The sequence below is a fragment of the Aegilops tauschii genome, chromosome 7 (assembly GCF_002575655.3).
Source record: "Aegilops tauschii subsp. strangulata cultivar AL8/78 chromosome 7, Aet v6.0, whole genome shotgun sequence".
NCBI lineage: Eukaryota > Viridiplantae > Streptophyta > Magnoliopsida > Poales > Poaceae > Aegilops > Aegilops tauschii.
In genome coordinates this window covers 303,934,206-303,952,553 of record NC_053041.3, presented here as the reverse complement: position 1 = coordinate 303,952,553, position 18,348 = coordinate 303,934,206, and the positions used below count along the sequence as shown (strand labels likewise).

Sequence of the window (18,348 nt, the reverse complement as noted above, 5' to 3'; positions counted from 1 at the left end):
CAGGGTGCCTCGACGTCGATGGGACCACTAAACCCTAGAACCACTGACAGGGTGCCTCGACATCGACAGAACCAACCACTAAACCCTAGAACCATTGACTCAGGGTGCCTCAACATCGATGGAGCCACTAAATCCTAAACTAGTAAACATTGTCAACTTATAACTAGAATTGACCCTTTCCTTTACACCATAGTAATTCATCACATTCACCATTCAACATCATCAAATTAGCCATAGTGTGACATCACATTCACAATACAACATCATAAAATTAGCCATAGTTGAACACATTCACATACATCATCAGATTATCTGTAGTGCAACATCACATCACATAGAACATCACACTACATAAACATATTCAAAAAGTTTCAAAACTTCAAATTAAACTAACATAGTTACTATATCCAACACCATAGTTCAGAGATTCACTTAAACACCACAGTTCACAAATTCTAACGTAAGTACTAGATAAATAATTAGATTGCAACAATGCCAAACCACACCCTTCAAAAGGGTAGCAATGCCAAGTCACAATTCAAAGCACCTCATTCAACTAACATGGCCTTCACCCCCTTAAGCTTTATTTTATTCTTTTCCCCAGCCTTAAGGAGCTCAGCAATGTGAAACTTCAACACCCTCCTCTCTTCTGTCAACCTTTCCTTCTCTTTCAAATGGTTCAACTTCAAGTTCCTAATCACATTGGCTTGAACACATTTTTTCAAGAAAACCCAAATGGCTTTTGCGTTTCATTGCATTGGAAAGAGAGGGAATTTACATCCTCCTAGGAGGCAGGTTTACACAGCCGTCAGGGCCTCAGTGGACATCCCAAGATGATGGCAAAACGACCCTAAGCCCTTGAGCTCCGGCCATTGCCCAACATCGGGCCTCGTCCTTGATCGTGTCGACAAGCTCATTGAGCGAGGGGCTAACATGGTCAAAAACGCACGCGTTCCTATGCTTCCAGATCATCCACGGCACCAAGAGCGCCACGGATTTCAGCGTCTTGCGTAGAGTGGGCGGTGTGAACTCCTTCGCGCGCAGCCACTAGTCCATAAGCGAATCGTCGTGCTCGGGCATCGGCGCCGGCAAGCGCAGCCAAGATAGGACCTCGTGCCATGTCTGCCTGGTGAATGGACATGTGAGCACCAAGTGCCTGATCGTCTCCGGTTCCTGGTCACACAGCAGGCACCGCGGGTGGTGCTGCAGGCCGCGGCGCACGAGCCGCTCGACGGTCCAGCAGCGATCTTGGCAAGCCAGCCAATGAAAAACTTCACTCTAGGTGGTGCCCAGGTCCTCCAAATGAGCTTCCAGGAGTGGCAGTCCATCGCTCCCTGGAATGTTGCCCGGTAGCATGACTGGGCCGTGTATGTGCCATTGGTGGTCCAGCTCCAAAGCAGCTTGTCCGGCTCGTTGGACAGCTCGACATACTGCACCAAGTGCCAAAGCTTCAGGTACTGACCGATCTCAGGAAGGCCGAACAGACCTTGGATGTCACGTGCCCAGCGATTGTTGGTCATGGCCTCCGCCACCGTTCTCGTCTTCCGGCGCTGCTTGGGGATGCACTGAAAGAGCATGGGCGCGAGCTCGCGGACGCCCTGACCGCCAAGCCAGCGATCCTCCCAAAAAAGTGCGGTCCTTCCATCACCGAGGGCCATGGTCGTGGAGGCGTAAAAGAGCGCGCTCCTCCGAAGTAAATTGTAGGTCCAGCCCCTACCATGCTCTGTCCGTGTCCGTGCGCGCAAGCCATAGCCAGCGCAACCAGAGCGAGAGCCTGGTGCGCTCCAGGTCCCGGACGCCCAGCCCGCCATACTCAAGCGGTCGGCAGACCCGGCGCCAGTTCATGTGGCAGTGACCACCGTGGGCATCCACGCGGCCGGCCCATAGAAACCCACGCTGGATCTTCTCAAGTTGCTTCAAGGTTTTCTTTGAGGGCGCGAGCGCGAGCAGATGGTGGATCGGTATCGCGTTGAGCACCGACTTGACAAGCACAAGCCGTCCAGCCTTGTTCATGAGCCAAGCCTTCCACGAGGGGAGCCGGCCTGCCACCGCGTCGACGAGGGGTTGCAGCTGAGCCGCAGAGGGGCGGCGGGTGGTGAGCGGGATGCCCAGGTAGGTGACCGGCAGGGTCGCGACAGGGCACCCAAGCAGTTCGACCAGCCCCGCAGCAGAATCATCGCTGTGTATGACCGTGACCGAGCTCTTGGAGTAGTTCACCCATAGCCCTGATGCCATGCCGAACACGTCCAGGATGCCTTTGACAGCGGATATCTCCTCAAGAGTGGCGTGGCAGAAAAGCATCACGTCGTCGGCGTAGAGAGAGATCGCCGGAATGGCGCGACGGGGGTGTAGCTGCTGGAGGATGCCGGACTGGAGGGCATGACGCATCAGCCTCCCAAGTGTGTCCACAGCCAACACGAAGAGCTGCGTGGAGGTGGAGTCGCCTTGCCTCAGCCCGCGGCGATGCCAGATCGGCGGGCCGAGGGCCCGTTGAGCATGACCTGAGTGCTCGCCGAGGACAGCGGGATGGCCAGCCACTCTCTGAATCGGTCCCCAAACCCATACTGGCGCAGCACCTCGAAGAGGAAGGGCCAGGAGATGGAGTCGAAGGCACGAGTAAGGTTGAGTTTGAGCATGATCCTGGGCGCGCCAAGTTGATGCAGCATCTTGAGGGATTGCCGGACTAGGATGAAGTTGTCGTGAAGACTACGTCCAGCAATGAACGCGTTCTGGTTGCGGCTGGCGAGGTTGTTGAGCTTGGGAGCGAGTCGCAACGACAGGACCTTCGCGAAGATCTTGGCCACTATGTGAATCAAGCAGATCGGCCGGTAGTCGCTGAGCTGTTGAGCGTCTGCGCGCTTGGGCAGCAGGGTAAGCAGCGCTTGGTTGAGCCTGCTAAACCCGCGCCCGCGTAGCGTGTACAGCAGCTCGAAAACACTCCAAATGTCGTGCCGAATGATACTCCAGCAAGCACGCAGAAACTCCGCCGGTGAAGCCGTGCGGTCCGGGCGCTTTGCGCGCCGGCATGCGCTTGAACACATTGAACACGCTTAAGCATGTCAACCTTTTCCTCCAACTTGTTCTCCTCTTTCTTTGCCAGCTCTCCCTTCCAGTTGCCCACTAAATTGTCCAGCTGAGCCATGTTCTCCTCTTTATTGTCCATCTTAACATGTTGATAATTGAACTCTGGTACCCTCTGCTCTTGGGCATCCAAGAGGTAGTTGACATCAGCAACTAACTTCTGATGGTTCTCCTCTTGTTTGATTTTCTCTTAGGTCAGAGAGTGAACCAGAAATGAACTCTCCAGATTGTCCTTGGTCCCATCTCTCTTGCTCTCCTCATATATATCCCATAACTGGGGCAATGCCTTCTCCATTGAGTCTAGCCACTCTAAATCAATCCACCGAACTACTCCACAATTTCTTCCTTCCTGCAAACATATAAAAAACAACACAATAAGCTAAATGACTTCATATCTTATACTAAACTAGAATAGAACAACCATTTTCTACAAATGACCATGGCAATTATTTTAAAACTTGATATAAGAAATATTTTGACATACTAAATGACTAACGGAGCACGACATTTTCCATATTCACTTCCAACCTACATGATATCTACTGACCATGGAAATTATTTTGAAACTAGGTAAAAAATAACAACAGAAAAGGACCACTACAAAATTAAATTTGTTTAATTGACAAAAGAACACTGCAAAGGACCACTGCAATTATCTTTATTCATTGCCAGCTTATTATATTAAGTAAATCGACACTCGCATTCAACAAAAATACTATGACCAATGTAGCCAGCACAAAGCACTAAACAATTAGCATAGAAATCTCAATTAGCTATAAACAATTAACAATGACCAATTCACAGCGAGCGAGCTTATTAAATATTATCTAAAGAACTAACCACTGATAGTGGGCACAAAGCACCTAAATAATTAGCAAAGTACAAATCTCTATTAATTAGCTATCACATGATTGCACACATGCCACATATACACAGTACGATACAGATACCAACTCACTAAACAATGACCACACTTTGCAAATTTCGAAGCAAACTTAAGAAATCGAATTGAGCTCGAAATAGCACAGTTCTGAAACATACCTTCCTAGCCAAGAAAAAAAAATCTCCCGTCGTGAATCCCTTCAAATGCAACACACCTCTCCACGGTTGGTCGTGGTCACACGAAATGCTCATATTTGTGTCAATGTCGTTGAAATCCGGATCATGCATGGTAACAGGGATCTATACGAGCAAACAACAACCAAAGATTGGAAGAAGCAATTCAGATCAAGCTCCTAGTAAAAATCCCCAAATCAGAAACCCTAACCCTAGTTGTAGCAAACTAACCTTGATGATGCCGTCGGAGGAGGAGGGGGAGCCGTGTTGGATGGAACTATCATTGGTTTCGCGGTGGGGCATCGGGTCAATGGTCGTGGTGATAGCGGTGGCGAAGAACAGAGAGAGAGAGAGGGGGAGAGAGAGGCGGGGGGGAGAGGGAGAGAGCGAGAAGGGGTTTGACCATGTGTCGATTCGTTCAGTTTTTAACTGAAACGGCTCGAGCCGTCTTTGTCTAACGGCATCACCTGCGAACCGGTATGCCACATGCCACGTCAGCAAAAGCGAGACCCACCTATCATAATCGTCATCAAAATGGTCAAAGCCACCAACTAGTGTTTTTTTTTTTGCAAAATATTAGAATGAATCCATGGGTTTTGCCGTAAACTGTAAACTCGTGTTTCCTTCAAACCAAGCCCTCAATGTGGCGGTTTTCTGCAATTACCTCCAGTATGGCACTATGATAAGAAAAGACTTTTCTAAGTCAAATCTGCATACAAAGTAGCACGAGACTCTAAAGCGCATGAATCTATGAAAGGGCTGCGTGAATATTCCAGTCTAGTGGGAAACACATATGGTTTTGAATGGAAGAGACTATGGTCACTCCCTCTGCCTACCAAGATTCTGCACTTTTTATGGAGAGTGGGCACCAATAGTTTGCCACTTAGGATGAAAGTGAAATGGAGAGGCATGGATATTGATACCAGATGCCCCCCCCCCCCCCCCCCCTTAAGATTAAATTAAGATGGAGGCCGCATCTTTGTAAATGCAAATTGGTTGAACCAATCTGGAGAGGCCTACAAATGTACAAATGGAGGATATAAGAGAGGTAATTGTTGGATGCCCAAGTGGCCCCTCTCTCCTACAGGAAATTTTCAATCTGAATGAAGATAAGAGGCTCACCTTGTTGCACTGGATCTGTTGGGCAGAAAGGAATAAAGCAAACTGAGGAGAAAAAAACAAGAACAACTGGAGAGATAACGATCTCCATCACAGTTTATGTTTTGCAGTATAACAACATGCAAGTAAAGAAAGTAACACCAAAGAGTAAGATGCAGTGGCAATGGTCTCGACCAATGCATAATTTTCTAAAAATCAACACAAATGGGGCCTTTCCAGAACTACATCTTTCAGGTGGCTGGGACTTTCATCGTCAGGAATGATCGAGGTGTTGTAGTTGTGGCTGGACAAGGTCATCTTCAGGAAGTCAGGAAGTGCACTTGAAGCTGAAGCTCGAGCTCTTCACCATGCGGTTCAAATCACATCAGTAATGGGGTGTCATCAGGTGGTTCTGGAGACAGATTCAACAGTCATGAAGAAAGCTATTACGTCAAATGATTATGATCTAGCGCCGCTGGGTGTTCTATTTAGAGAAATAGAAGCCATGTTTATGTTAGTTTTGAAAACTTCTGAATATTGGTCGTACCATGATCATGTAATGGAGTAGCTCATGAACTTACTGTCCATGGCGCGCCGTTAGGGAAATGGCAACCGTGAGGTGTGGGTTGGCCATCTACCACTGTTTGTACTGAACAAGTATGCTGGTGACATGTCCAGTGCATCAGTTTAACGGAATACAACTCTGTTCCTTCCAATATATATATTCGTCACCTAGGGTGAAGAATTCTTATTCTTCACCCCAGTCCATCTCCCACGTCCACACCTTTACAATTTAAGAAAACAAAAGCACTCAAGGTAAGATTACGGCCTAAACCGTCTCCCACGTCCACACCTTTACAAGGTAAGAAAACAAAAGCACTCGAGGTAAGATTACGTCATGAAGAAAGAACCGGTCTTCATTCTATAAAACAAAATGGATGGACGTAATATTACCTTCTGCATGCCAATAAGTTACATGATGCATTTAGAAATCCATACGGCAGAACAAAAAAACACTAAAAAACAATGATGTTGTTGTAAGTTTATGATGAGTAGGAGGCGTGCCTGGCTCTTTTGGTAGCAACTTAACTTGAGGGTGCCCAGATATTTCCATCAATTTCATATGTTCAACAATCTCTCAAGCGACTGAACTATTCTTATCCATGGCCTGGAAGCAACATAGTATCCTAAGAGTAGTACCGAAGCCTTTAGGTTCACCTCTCTTCTCAACAATCCTAAATTTTGCTACTGATTATTGGTAAAAAGGTCTAAATTTTGAATCAAACATTACTTGTACCCACCATACACTAAGATACGAAGACGCGTTCCAGAAAACTCATTCCTCTCTATCCCTCATGCATTTGTTATCATCCACTTGAATGGAGACCTGAAAAAACAGAATATTTTTGGATCTGAGAAGCATACCAACAAACAGGTAAAGACCACCAACAAACAAGAACATATCACACTTGAAGGTAGACTGAGGCTTTACTACCTTAAACTGAAAAAAAAACACAAGCGAAGTTTGGATGTACCAGATTCACGAGAATCAGATGAACATGCTAGCTACAGGTATGAATCGAAAGTAAATAGAGAAACAAGACAGAGAGGCCAAGCTCTGTAACTACAATTTCAATGCAACCTAAACCATGTCTTGTACCAAACTGTGCGAGATACAATTGGATAAGAATGAAATGAGAGAGATAAAGATTAAAAGTTGTCCACGCACCGTCTCATGAATATGTATTATGTAGCATCAAAACTTAAATACCTTTAAAAGCAGACTACCACATGCTGTAAACCTGCTGAGAAGGAGCACATAACATTAATTCATAGAAAGAGTAAATTGGAGCACAACCAGGATGACAAAAAAGTCTTGCTACAGCAGAAAAATTTGCAGCTTCCGTGAGTATTGAAAGGCTGGGAAAGGGTCAGTGTCCACCTCTGGGCAACTGAAATAAATCTAACTCCAATTTGCAGCTTCCGTGAATATTGAAAGGCTGGGACAGGGTCAGTGTCCACCAACATAAGGTTTCCAACCAAGGCCGGGAGAGGGTCGGTGTCCACCAATATAAGGTTTCCAACCAACCATGTCAGCGGCCCTGACAGGGCAGGCCCGCAAGTCAGCACCGATGACCACGTCACCACGGCTCCACGAGCGGCCCGGCCCAGGAAGCCCAATCCACGCGCCATCGGGCCGGCGTGGGTTAACTGAAGCCCGTCCACACGCCTACTTGAGGAGGGATCGAGATCAGCCTGAGGCATCCAGTGGATCAGGCGAACGACGGCTCGGCTCCTTTCCCCTTCCCCCTTCTGTCTCGCGACGAACCCTAGCTACCAATTCTTGTACCGCTGCTTGTAATCGCCCCTCTAAACATATACCTGAGAGAGATTGTTGCTAGTAATCGAGAGATCTGCGTACTCTATCATCTGGTATCAGAGACCAGCAATCCTTCCTCCACCACTCCACTAGCGCAAATCATCGAGACCAGAGGGCTTCGACAAGCTCGGACGCACTTGGTAGCCATGGATCCGGCGATCGAAGCCTTCCTCGACTGGCTCGACAACACCCTCAAGGCCCAGAACAAGGCAATCACGGAGATCCAAGCCTCCACGGCCAAGATCGACGATCTCGTCAACTGGCGCCAGATCTAGAGAAGCGGGTGGCGGTCTTGGCTACGCGGTGGCGGCGCTCCAGATGGCGCAGCCACCGTCGACCAGGACGAGCGAGGAACCACAGGGGGCGAATCCGAAACAGGGCCCTTCTGCGACGACCGGCATCCTCACGGGGGCCGGTGGCGGCGCGGGCAACGACCTCCAAGGGCCCAATGGCCACGGCGTCTTCAACTTACCACGGGGGAACGTGGCGGCGTCCTTCCAGACGCCGCCGCCACCCCCGGCAACAGGTCCGTCCTCCTCCCTAGCAGAAATTACCACCCCGCCATCCCCGTTTGCACACGCGAGTCAGCTACTGTCAGGGTTGGGTCAATCCCACCCATCCATCGTGTTTCCACAGTTCACGGGCGACAACCTGAATCTGTGGAAAACTATGTGTGAGCAGTACTTCCAGATGTTTGGCATTTTACCTTCATTTTGGGTACCCATGGCGGCTCTGAATTTCTCTGGGTCAGCCGCTGTTTGGCTGCAGTCCATATAGAAGCGACTCGCAGATTTCGACTGGGAAGCGTTTACCTCATTACTTTGCACTCATTTTGGGTGCGATCGGCACCAGACGCTGATCAGGCAGTTTTATACTGTCCGCCAAACATCTTCAATAGCACATTACATCGAGCAGTTTGAATTGATCATCAATCACTTGTTATCATACTCTGACACATACTCTGACACGATCCATCCTTTCTATTTCTTGACTCGTTTTGTCGAGGGACTGAGGAGGGATATTCGGGCGGTGGTGCTCGTGCAACGACCACCGGACCTGGATACAGCGTGCGCACTCGCCCTGCTTCAAGAAGAGGTGGCCGAGGGCGCGTTCGGCAGCCTCCCACGCCCACCGGAGCCACCTCAGCGAGGAGGCACACCCATGCCGCTTCCTCCCCCACCGGTGCGCTCGGTACCAGCGGCGCCAGCGGCGGATCACCGCAGCACAGACGCCGCCCGCGCTAACGCGTCCAAGCTCAAGTCACTCTGGGACTATCGACGGGCCCGGGGTCTATGTTTCAAGTGCGGCGAGAGGTGGGGGCACGACCATGTGTGCCCCACCACCGTTCAGCTGCACGTTGTGGAAGAGCTACTGGACATCTTCGGCCTCGACAGCTTCGTCGACACACAACTGGGTTCTGACGAAGCGCTCCAAGACACAGCCATGGCCATCTCAGTTTCTGCTGTTACAGGAGGGGTTTCGACCAAAGCTTTTCAGCTCAGAGCTTGGCTTCAAGGGCACGAAGTACTCATGTTAGTGGATTCAGGCAGCTCCAATTCGTTCATCAACCAGCAGCTCGCAAAGCAACTTTCAGGAGTTCAACCTCTCTCCAAACCCAGCGGTGTGCGAGTGGCAGATGGAGGTGAGCTGCTCTGTTCAGAGGTAGCCACACAGTGCGCCTGGTACGCTCAAGGGCACGAGTTCTATACGGACTTGAAGGTGCTGGCCCTGGGCACGTGCGATCTCATCCTAGGCATGGATTGGCTAGAGGAACACAGCCCGATGGGGTCGACTGGCGCGCACATTTCATTGAGATACCTACTCCAGCGGGTCCGCTACGTCTCGTGGGACACGACGCAGCCTCGACAAGTTGCCAGACCATCAACAGTCTGCAACTGCAAAACTTGTGCAGCAAAGGATCTATCACACATGTCATACACCTCTGTGTGGTAGCAACTCAGCCTGAGAACTTGGAACAAACACCAGCTTGCATTCAAGAAGTTTTGGACCAATTCCGAGACGTGTTAGAAGAGCCAACGGGGCTCCCACCTAGGAGGGCGTGCGATCATCGCATTCCTCTGATCCCAGGAGCGTGACCAGTCAACGTCAGGCAGTATCGATACAAACCAGAGCAGAAAACAGAGATAGAAGCTCAGGTCGAGCCACTGTTGAAATCAGGAGTCATTCAGCGTAGCAACAGCCCATTTTCATCCCCAGTCATCCTAGTGAAGAAAAAAGACGGGACCTGGCGCCTCTGTATTGATTACAGGCAGTTAAATGCCATCACAGTCGTCGGCAAGTTCCCAGTCCCAGTCATCGAAGAACTCCTCAATGAACTGCATGGAGCAGCATGGTTCTCAAAGTTGGATTTGCGCGCGGGCTATCACCAGATCAGGCTCGCTCCCGGGGAAGAGCACAAGACAGCATTCTCAACACACCAGGGCCATTTTGAGTTCAAAGTGTTATCCTTTGGACTAGCTGGGGGCCCTCCCACATTCATTGAAGGACTGACTACAACTCTCAAGCCAGTGATTCACATTTGTGTCCTCTGTTTCTTCGACGACATCTTGATTTTTAGTGCCACATTGGAAGAACACAAGTGCCATGTGAGACAAGTGTTGGAACTGCTTCGCAAAGACCACTGGAAAGTGAAGCTCAGCAAGTGTGCTTTTGGACAAAGCAGGATATCTTACATGGGCCACGTCATCAGCGCGCAAGGTATTGCAACAAACTCGACCAAGATAGCAAAAGTGGCCAACTGGTCCCCTCCACAAGATGTCAAGGGAGTCCGGAGTTTTTTGGGACTCGCAGGATACTACCGTCGTTTCGTGCGCAACTTTGGAGTGATTGCCCGGCCACTCTTTAACTTACTGAAGAAGGGCGTCCCATTTCTCTGGACATCGATCACAGAAACTGCCTTTCAAGTCCTGAAGCAGCAGCTCATCACAGCGCCGATGCTGGCCTTGCCGAATTTTGCTCAACCATTCACAGTTGAGACCGATGCGTGCGACCGTGGCATAGGGGCAATTCTGCAGCAACAGGGGCACCCCATAGCCTTCATTAGCAAAGCCCTTAGTCCACGATACCAAGGGCTGTCGACCTACGAGAAAGAGTACCTGGCAATCATAGTTTCTGTGGATCAATGGCACCCGTATTTGCAGCACACAGAATTTGTCATCTACACGGATCAAAAGAGCCTCACTCATCTAGAAGAGCAGCGACTGAACACCCCGTAGCAGCAAAAAGATTTCACCACACTGTTGGGGCTCAGGTACCGCATCAAGTACAAGAAGGGGACTGAGAACAACAGCGCGGATGCTCTATCGCGAGCTAACCAAGCAAAGACACTTCACATGGTCACATCGCGTCAACCCAGTTGGCTGAAAGACATCATCAACAGCTACAACAGCAATCCTCACGCGCAGAAACTTCTGGAACAACTAGCAGTGCGTAACGATACCAAAGGACGATTCACACTGCAGCAAGGCATCATCAGATTCAGGGGGAGGATATGGCTCGGGGGAGGAACACATATACAACAACGTATCATTCAAGCCTTCCATGACAGCCCGATAGGTGGTCATTCGGGATTCCCAGTCACTTACAGACGCATACGACGCCTTTTTGCTTGGCCCAAGATGAAGATTCAAATCAAACACCATGTACAGTGCTGCTCGGTGTGTCAGCAACCTAAGCCGGATAGAGCGGCTTCACCAGGACTCTTATTGCCCTTGCCAATCCCAACCAAACCATGGGACATGATCACCATGGATTTCGTGGATGGCCTTCCACAATCGAGCCGGTTCAACTGTCTGCTGGTGATAGTCGATAAGAGAACCAAGTTCAGCTACTTCTTGCCCCTGGCGCATCCATACATGGCAGCTTCAGTGGCCCAACTTTTCATCCAACAAGTCTACAAAGTGCATGGGCTTTCGGGAGCGATCGTGTCAGATCATGACCCTGTGTTCACAAGCCATTTCTGGCAGGAGCTATTCAAGGCCGCGAGCACTCAACTCAGACTCAGCACAGCCAACCACCCCCAAACGGACGGTCAGACGGAACGAGTTAACTAGTGTGTGGAAACCTTTCTGAGATGCTTCACTCAAGCGTGCCCAAGACGGTGGAGTTTCTGGATTTCGTTGGCTCAATTCTGGTACAACAACTCTCACCACTCGGCTATAGGCATGACACCCTTCAAAGCAATGTTTGGATACGAACCACGGCACTGGGGGATCACAGCAGGAAACACTTGTTCAGTTTCAGCTCTCAAATCATGGATCGAGGAGAGAGATACAGTTCAGGAGCTGTTGCAGCAACACCTGAACAGGGCAAAGCAACTGATGAAAAGCCAGGCAGATAAGAAACAATCGTTCCGAACTTTGAGGTGGGTGATCAAGTGTACCTGAAACTGCAGCCATACATCCAAACTTCAGTCGCGCCAAGAGCAAACCACAAGTTGGCATACAAGTACTATGGCCCGTTTCCGATCATAGACAAGATCAACGAAAGTCGCATACAAGCTCCAACTTCCTCCGCAAGCAACAATCCATACAGTCTTCCACGTCTCGCTGCTTCGACGCGTCCTGAACACGGGTATGGCTGTTGAACCTCATCTTCCTCATTGTTCTGACGAGCTCGCGGTCCCTGTGGCAGTCCTTCAGTCAAGATGGAGGCAAGAGAAGGGCAAGATGCGAGAGCAAATTCTCGTCCGCTGGTCCAATTCGGATGTGCTCGGAGAAACTTGGGAAGACAAGGCGAGTCTCAGGGAGCGCTTCCCGCTCGCTGAGGCTTGGGGACAAGCCTCGACTCAAGGAGAGGGGGATGTCAACGGCCCTGACAAGGCAGGCCCGCAAGTCAGCACCGATGACCACGTCACCACGGCTCCACGAGCGGCCCGGCCCATGAAGCCCAATCCACGCGTCATCGGGCCGGCGTGGGTTAACTGAAGCCCGTCCACGCGCCTACTTGAGGAGGGATCGAGATCAGCCTGAGGCATCCAGTGGATCAGGCGAACGGCGGCTCGGCTCCTTTCCCCTTCCCCCTTTCTGTCTCGCGACGAACCCTAGCTACCAATTCTTGTACCGCTGCTTGTAATCGCCCCTCTAAACATATACCTGAGAGAGATTGTTGCTAGTAATCGAGAGATCTGCGTACTCTATCAAACCACATTTGGAAATTAGCATACTGTTCAGAATCAGCCCACATTCGCCAGCCGATGTATGAAATTTAAGAGACGAGTTAAGAGATCTGGGGCCAACATAAAATAGGAGCATGTACAAATAATACATTTTTCCAAACTTGCCGGCGACGTAGATTGCATCGCTTCTTTACATCAACGTAAAATAGGAGCACGCCTAGCTATATCGTTCTGTTCATTTCGGCGTGTATCAACAGATAAAAACTACAAATAAATAGGTGTTCAGCCATCCATCGTTTGCCTTAAGCATAGTGTGAAAATATGAGAACCAAACCTGAGAAAGTTTAGTGTACTGCAGGTGTATGCAGTGCTTTCAAACAGGTGGCAAAGAGCAACAAATGTACACTAAATTCGAAAAAGAAAAAGCTGACCGTGCATCTTGCACTTTTTGCTAGTTACTACCATGTCTCACTATTATTCAGGTCCGCCTACAATGTCTCACTATTGTTCAGGCCTGCGCCTACAGAAACATCAGAAGCCTTCCACATAGAGACAGCTGCAGGTGAAAGTGAAAATCCGTACTTTTACCAGGACAATTCAAGTTTATAAAAAGACACATTTGTGTTCTTTAGTAAGATTAGCTGATCGAAAGGTTTAAATTTCGATCTGTTGAGAGTATGATCGGCCCTCGACTAACTCAAAAACTAACAAAACATTACATTCCCCATCAGCAAGCCGGTGACATTGTGCATTAAGATGACAGTTACTGGGGCATGAATGCTTTGTGCTTCTTTTGGGGGCATGCATGATTCTTGGCTGCGAGGCTTGTTTTTTCACATTTTGTTCTACTTTAGCCTTTTTGAGTTCCTTATGTGCCTTGTGCAACAGAGCATATGCACAATGATGGGATGATCATTGTAATACAGACACAGTAGCAGCATCCCAACTCCATTCTAAGTTAAAAATGGCCAAACATGGTTTTTTCTCATTACTAGGTGACAGTCCAGTTCATTCAAAACGGTGGAGCTCCCAGGAAGAAAAGAAAAGAGCAGTTTATCTATAACAGAGTAGAAACAAGGTCATCGCCTTTGGCTGGATCTAACAAGATACTCTACTGTTATTCCTCCTCCGCAGCCTTGAGGTCCTCCTCTTTCTGTCCACCATCCACATGGCCTTCTTCTCCTCCTACACCATGATACACCTCCTCATTGAATTGATCCCACCTCTGAGCGCCAATCTGAATCTCCAACATCAACCTACATCACCTATTCCTCTCTTCTGTTTGTTTTCCTTTATTTGTCTTGTTCTACCTCAATCCCAAAAACCAAGAACCCTAACCCTAGAAATTCAGAAATTCGTGGAGGAGGGAGATCTCACCGTCGGTGGAGAGCGACACCAGAGAAGGCCATTGTCGCCCCCAGCTCGCGTCGGATCATTGCACTGCCTACATCGCCTCCTGCTCGCTACACGCGCCTCCGGTTGGTCCCTCAGGTGCGTGCAGCCGCTGTCGCCGTCTCGGGTGCCGCCGTTGTCGCTAGAGAGGAGAGGAGAGCGGTGGGGAGAGAGGAACACCTGTCTGAGCCGTGAAAACCACTAAGATGTACAGTACGATGTATTTCAGGTGCAAAGGCACTTATATACGACGTACAAGAGGTGGGTCACGAGCTCAATTATATAATGAACTAGGAGGTGGGCTCAATACACATATATGCACAGCACATATACTCAACACCCTCCGCAGTTGAAGCGGCACCGCTGCTGACGCAAAGACTGGACCGGAACTCCTCAAACAACGCCGTAGGCAAGCCCTTGATCATACTATCGGCAAATTGTTGGGAAGTAGGGACGTGTAGAACATGAATATGGCCAAAGGCCACTTGTTCCCGAACAAAATGGATATCTAACTCAATATGTTTGGTCCGACGATGATGTACCGGGTTGGTGGAGAGGTAGACAGCCGAGACGTTGTCGCAGTAGACCACCGTAGCACGATCCACAAGACAAGAGAGCTCCTGGAGCAACTGGCGAAGCCACGAACACTCGGCGACGACGTTGGCCACCGCATGATACTCGGCCTCAGCACTGGAGCAAGAGACCGTAGGCTGCCGCTTGGACGACCATAATATGAGTGATTGTCCAAGGAAGACACAATAGTCCGAGGTGGAGCGACGAGTGTCAGGGCAGCCCGCCCAGTCTGCATCGGTGTAGGCGGTTGATAACCCACAAGTATAGAGAATCGCAACAGTTTTCGAGGGTAGAGTATTCAACCCAAATTTATAGATTCGACACAAGGGGAGCCAAAAAATATTTGAAGGTATTAGCAGCTGAGTTGTCAACTCAACCACACCTGGAAATTAATTATCTGCAGCAAGTGATCAGTAGCAAAGTAGTTTGATAGTTTTGATAATAGTAACAGTAGCAACGGTAACAGTAACAGTGATAGCAGTAATTTTGTAGCAAGTGTAACAGTGATGATAGCAGTAGTAACTTAGAAGAAACAATATGAGATAAATTCGTAGGCATTGGATCGGTGACTAGTTGGATGATATTCATCATGAGACAGTTATAACCTAGGCGATACGTGTTGGGAACGTAGTAATTTCAAAAAAAATCCTACGCACACGCAAGATCATGGTGATGCATAGCAACGAGAGGGGAGAGTGTTATCCACGTACCCTCGTAGACCGAAAGCGGAAGCGTTATCACAACGCGGTTGATGTAGTCGTACGTCTTCACGATCCGACCGATCAAGTACCGAACGCACGGCACCTCCGAGTTCAGCACACGTTCAGCTCGATGACGTCCCTCGAACTCCGATCCAGCCGAGTGTTGAGGGAGAGTTTCGTCAGCACGACGGCGTGGTGACGATGATGATGTTCTACCGACGCAGGGCTTCGCCTAAGCTCCGCGACGATATTATCGAGGTGTAATATGGTGGAGGGGGGCACCGCACACGGCTAAAATATCGTATATCAATTGTGTGTCCATGGGGTGCCCCCCTGCCCCCGTATATACAGGAGCAAGGGGGAGAGGGCCGGCCAAGGGGAGGTGGCGCGCCCAAGGGGGGAGTCCTACTCCCACCGGGAGTAGGACTCCTCCTTTCCTTGTGGGAGTAGGAGAAGGGAAGGGGGAAGGAGAAGGAAGGAAGGGGGCGCCCCCCTCCCTAGTCCAATTCGGACTAGCCCATGGGGAGGGGTGCGGCCACCCTTTGGGGTCTTTCTCTCCTTTCCCGTATGGCCCATTAAGGCCCGATACGAATTCCCGTAACTCTCCGGTACTCCGAAAAATACCCGAATCACTCGGAACCTTTTCGAAGTCCGAATATAGTCGTCCAATATATCGATCTTTACGTCTCGGCCATTTCGAGACTCCTCGTCATGTCCCCGATCTCATCCGGGACTCCGAACTCCTTCGGTACATCAACATACATAAACTCATAATAAAACTGTCATCGTAACGTTAAGCGTGCGGACCCTACGGGTTCGAGAACTATGTAGACATGACCGAGACACCTCTCCGGTCAATAACCAATAGCGGAACCTGGATGCTCATATTGGTTCCCACATATTCTACGAAGATCTTTATCGGTCAGACCGCATAACAACATACGTTGTTCCCTTTGTCATCGATATGTTACTTGCCCGAGATTCGATCATCGGTATCTCGATACCTAGTTCAATCTCGTTACCGGCAAGTCTCTTTACTCGTTCCGTAATACATCATCCCGCAACTAACTCATTAGTCACAATGCTTGCAAGGCTTATAGTGATGTGTATTACTGAGTGGGCCCAGAGATACCTCTCCGACACTCGGAGTGAAAAATCCTAATCTCGAAATACGCCAACCCAACAAGTACCTTTGGAGACACCTGTAGAGCACCTTTATAATCACCCATTTATGTTGTGACGTTTGGTAGCACACAAAGTGTTCCTCCGGTAAACGGGAGTTGCATAATCTCATAGTCATAGGAACATGTATAAGTCATGAAGAAAGCAATAGCAACATACTAAACGATCGGGTGCTAAGCTAACAGAATGGGTCAAGTCAATCACTTCATTCTCCTAATGAGGTGATCCCGTTAATCAAATGACAACTCATGTCTATGGCTAGGAAACATAACCATCTTTGATTAACGAGCTAGTCAAGTAGAGGCATACTAGTGACACTCTGTTTGTCTATGTATTCACACATGTATTATGTTTCCGTTTAATACAATTCTAGCATGAATAATAAACATTTATCATGATATAAGGAAATATATAATACTTTATTATTGCCTCTAGGGCATATTTCCTTCAATACGGCACTAGCTCCAGTTCGTCAACATAATATAGGCATGTATTCCGTAAATAGTCATACGTGCTTATGGAAAGAACTTGCATGACACCTTTTGTCTTACCCTCCCGTGGCAGCGGGGTCCATATTGGAAACTAAGGGATATTAAGGCCTCCTTTTAATAGAGAACCGGAACAAAGCATTATCACATAATGAATACATGAACTCCTCAAACTACGGTCATCACCGGAAGAAGTCCCGGTTTCTGTCACTCCGGGGTTACCAGATCATAACACATAGTAGGTGACTATAACTTGCAAGATCGGATCTAGAACATGGATATAATTATGATAACATAAACGGTTCAGATCTGAGTTCATGGCACCCGGGCCCAAAGTGACAAGCATTAAGCATGGCAAAGTCATAGCAACATCAATCTTAGAACATAGTGAATACTAGGGATCAAGCCCTAACAAAACTAACTCAATTACATGATGAATCTCATCCAACTCCTCACCGACCAGCGAGCCTATGAAGGAATTACTCACTCCCAGTGGGGAGCATCATGGAATTGGCGATGGAGAAGGGTTGGTGATGATGAAGAACGAAGATCCCCTCTTCGGAGCCCCAAACGGACTCCAGATCTGGCCTCCTGATGAAGAACATGAGGTGACGGCGGCTCCGTCTCGTGGATCACCATAATTCTTTCTCCCTGATTTTTTTCTGGAAAAATAGGATTTTATAGCGTCAGTTTCAGGGTCTGCGGGGCCATCGGGTGGGGACAACCCACATGGGCGTGCTAGGAGAGGGGGGCACCCTGGTGGGTTGTACCCACCCGGGGGCCCCTCTCCGGTAGGCCTTGACTCCAGAAATTCTTATTTATAAAATAAAAATTCCTCGCAAAGTTTCGTTCCATTCCGAGAACTTTTATTTCTGCACAAAAAGCAACACCATGGGAGTTCTGCTGAAAATAGCATCAGTCCGGAGTTAGTTTCATTCAAATCATGCAAATTAGAGTCCAAAACAAGAGGAAAAGCGTTAGGAAAAGTGGATACGTTAGAGACGTATCAACTCCCCCAAGCTTAAACCTTTGCTTGTCCTCAAGCAACTCAGTTGATAAACTGAAAGTGAAAAAGAAAAACTTTTACGAACTCTTTTGCTCTTGTTTGCATAAATAAGCTTAAACGGTACCCAGGTTTTCTGCCAACATTATAACTAACCATGCCAACAATAACTCTTAAAGATTATATTGACTCATATCAATGACATAATCAGCTAGCGAGCAATAATAAGATATCTCAAACGGCAACACGTTGTCAAA

The 18,348-nt window shown here is 48.7% G+C and overlaps 1 protein-coding gene across 16 annotated transcripts; it reads right to left on the bottom strand.

Moving 5' to 3' along the window:
• Positions 1 to 258: 258 nt before the first annotated feature.
• LOC141026507 (uncharacterized) lies at positions 259 to 14,394 on the bottom strand. Of its 16 annotated transcripts, none has more exons than XM_073503178.1 (7): positions 14,130 to 14,391; positions 6,965 to 7,040; positions 6,537 to 6,622; positions 5,783 to 6,019; positions 4,369 to 5,647; positions 4,123 to 4,263; positions 259 to 3,430 (listed from the first exon to the last, which is right to left on the bottom strand). In XM_073503178.1, the coding sequence occupies exons 5-7, from the start codon at positions 4,438 to 4,440 to the stop codon at positions 3,272 to 3,274; spliced, it is 372 nt and encodes a 123-aa protein (XP_073359279.1). In that variant the 5' UTR covers positions 4,441 to 5,647; positions 5,783 to 6,019; positions 6,537 to 6,622; positions 6,965 to 7,040; positions 14,130 to 14,391; the 3' UTR covers positions 259 to 3,271. The 16 variants fall into 16 exon arrangements, 15 of the variants coding, with proteins under 15 accessions (XP_073359279.1, XP_073359280.1, XP_073359278.1 ...); XM_073503179.1 differs by having other exon boundaries at positions 6,965 to 7,037; positions 14,130 to 14,390; XM_073503177.1 differs by having other exon boundaries at positions 7,007 to 7,040; positions 14,130 to 14,389.
• Between the last annotated feature and the right edge of the window lie 3,954 nt (positions 14,395 to 18,348).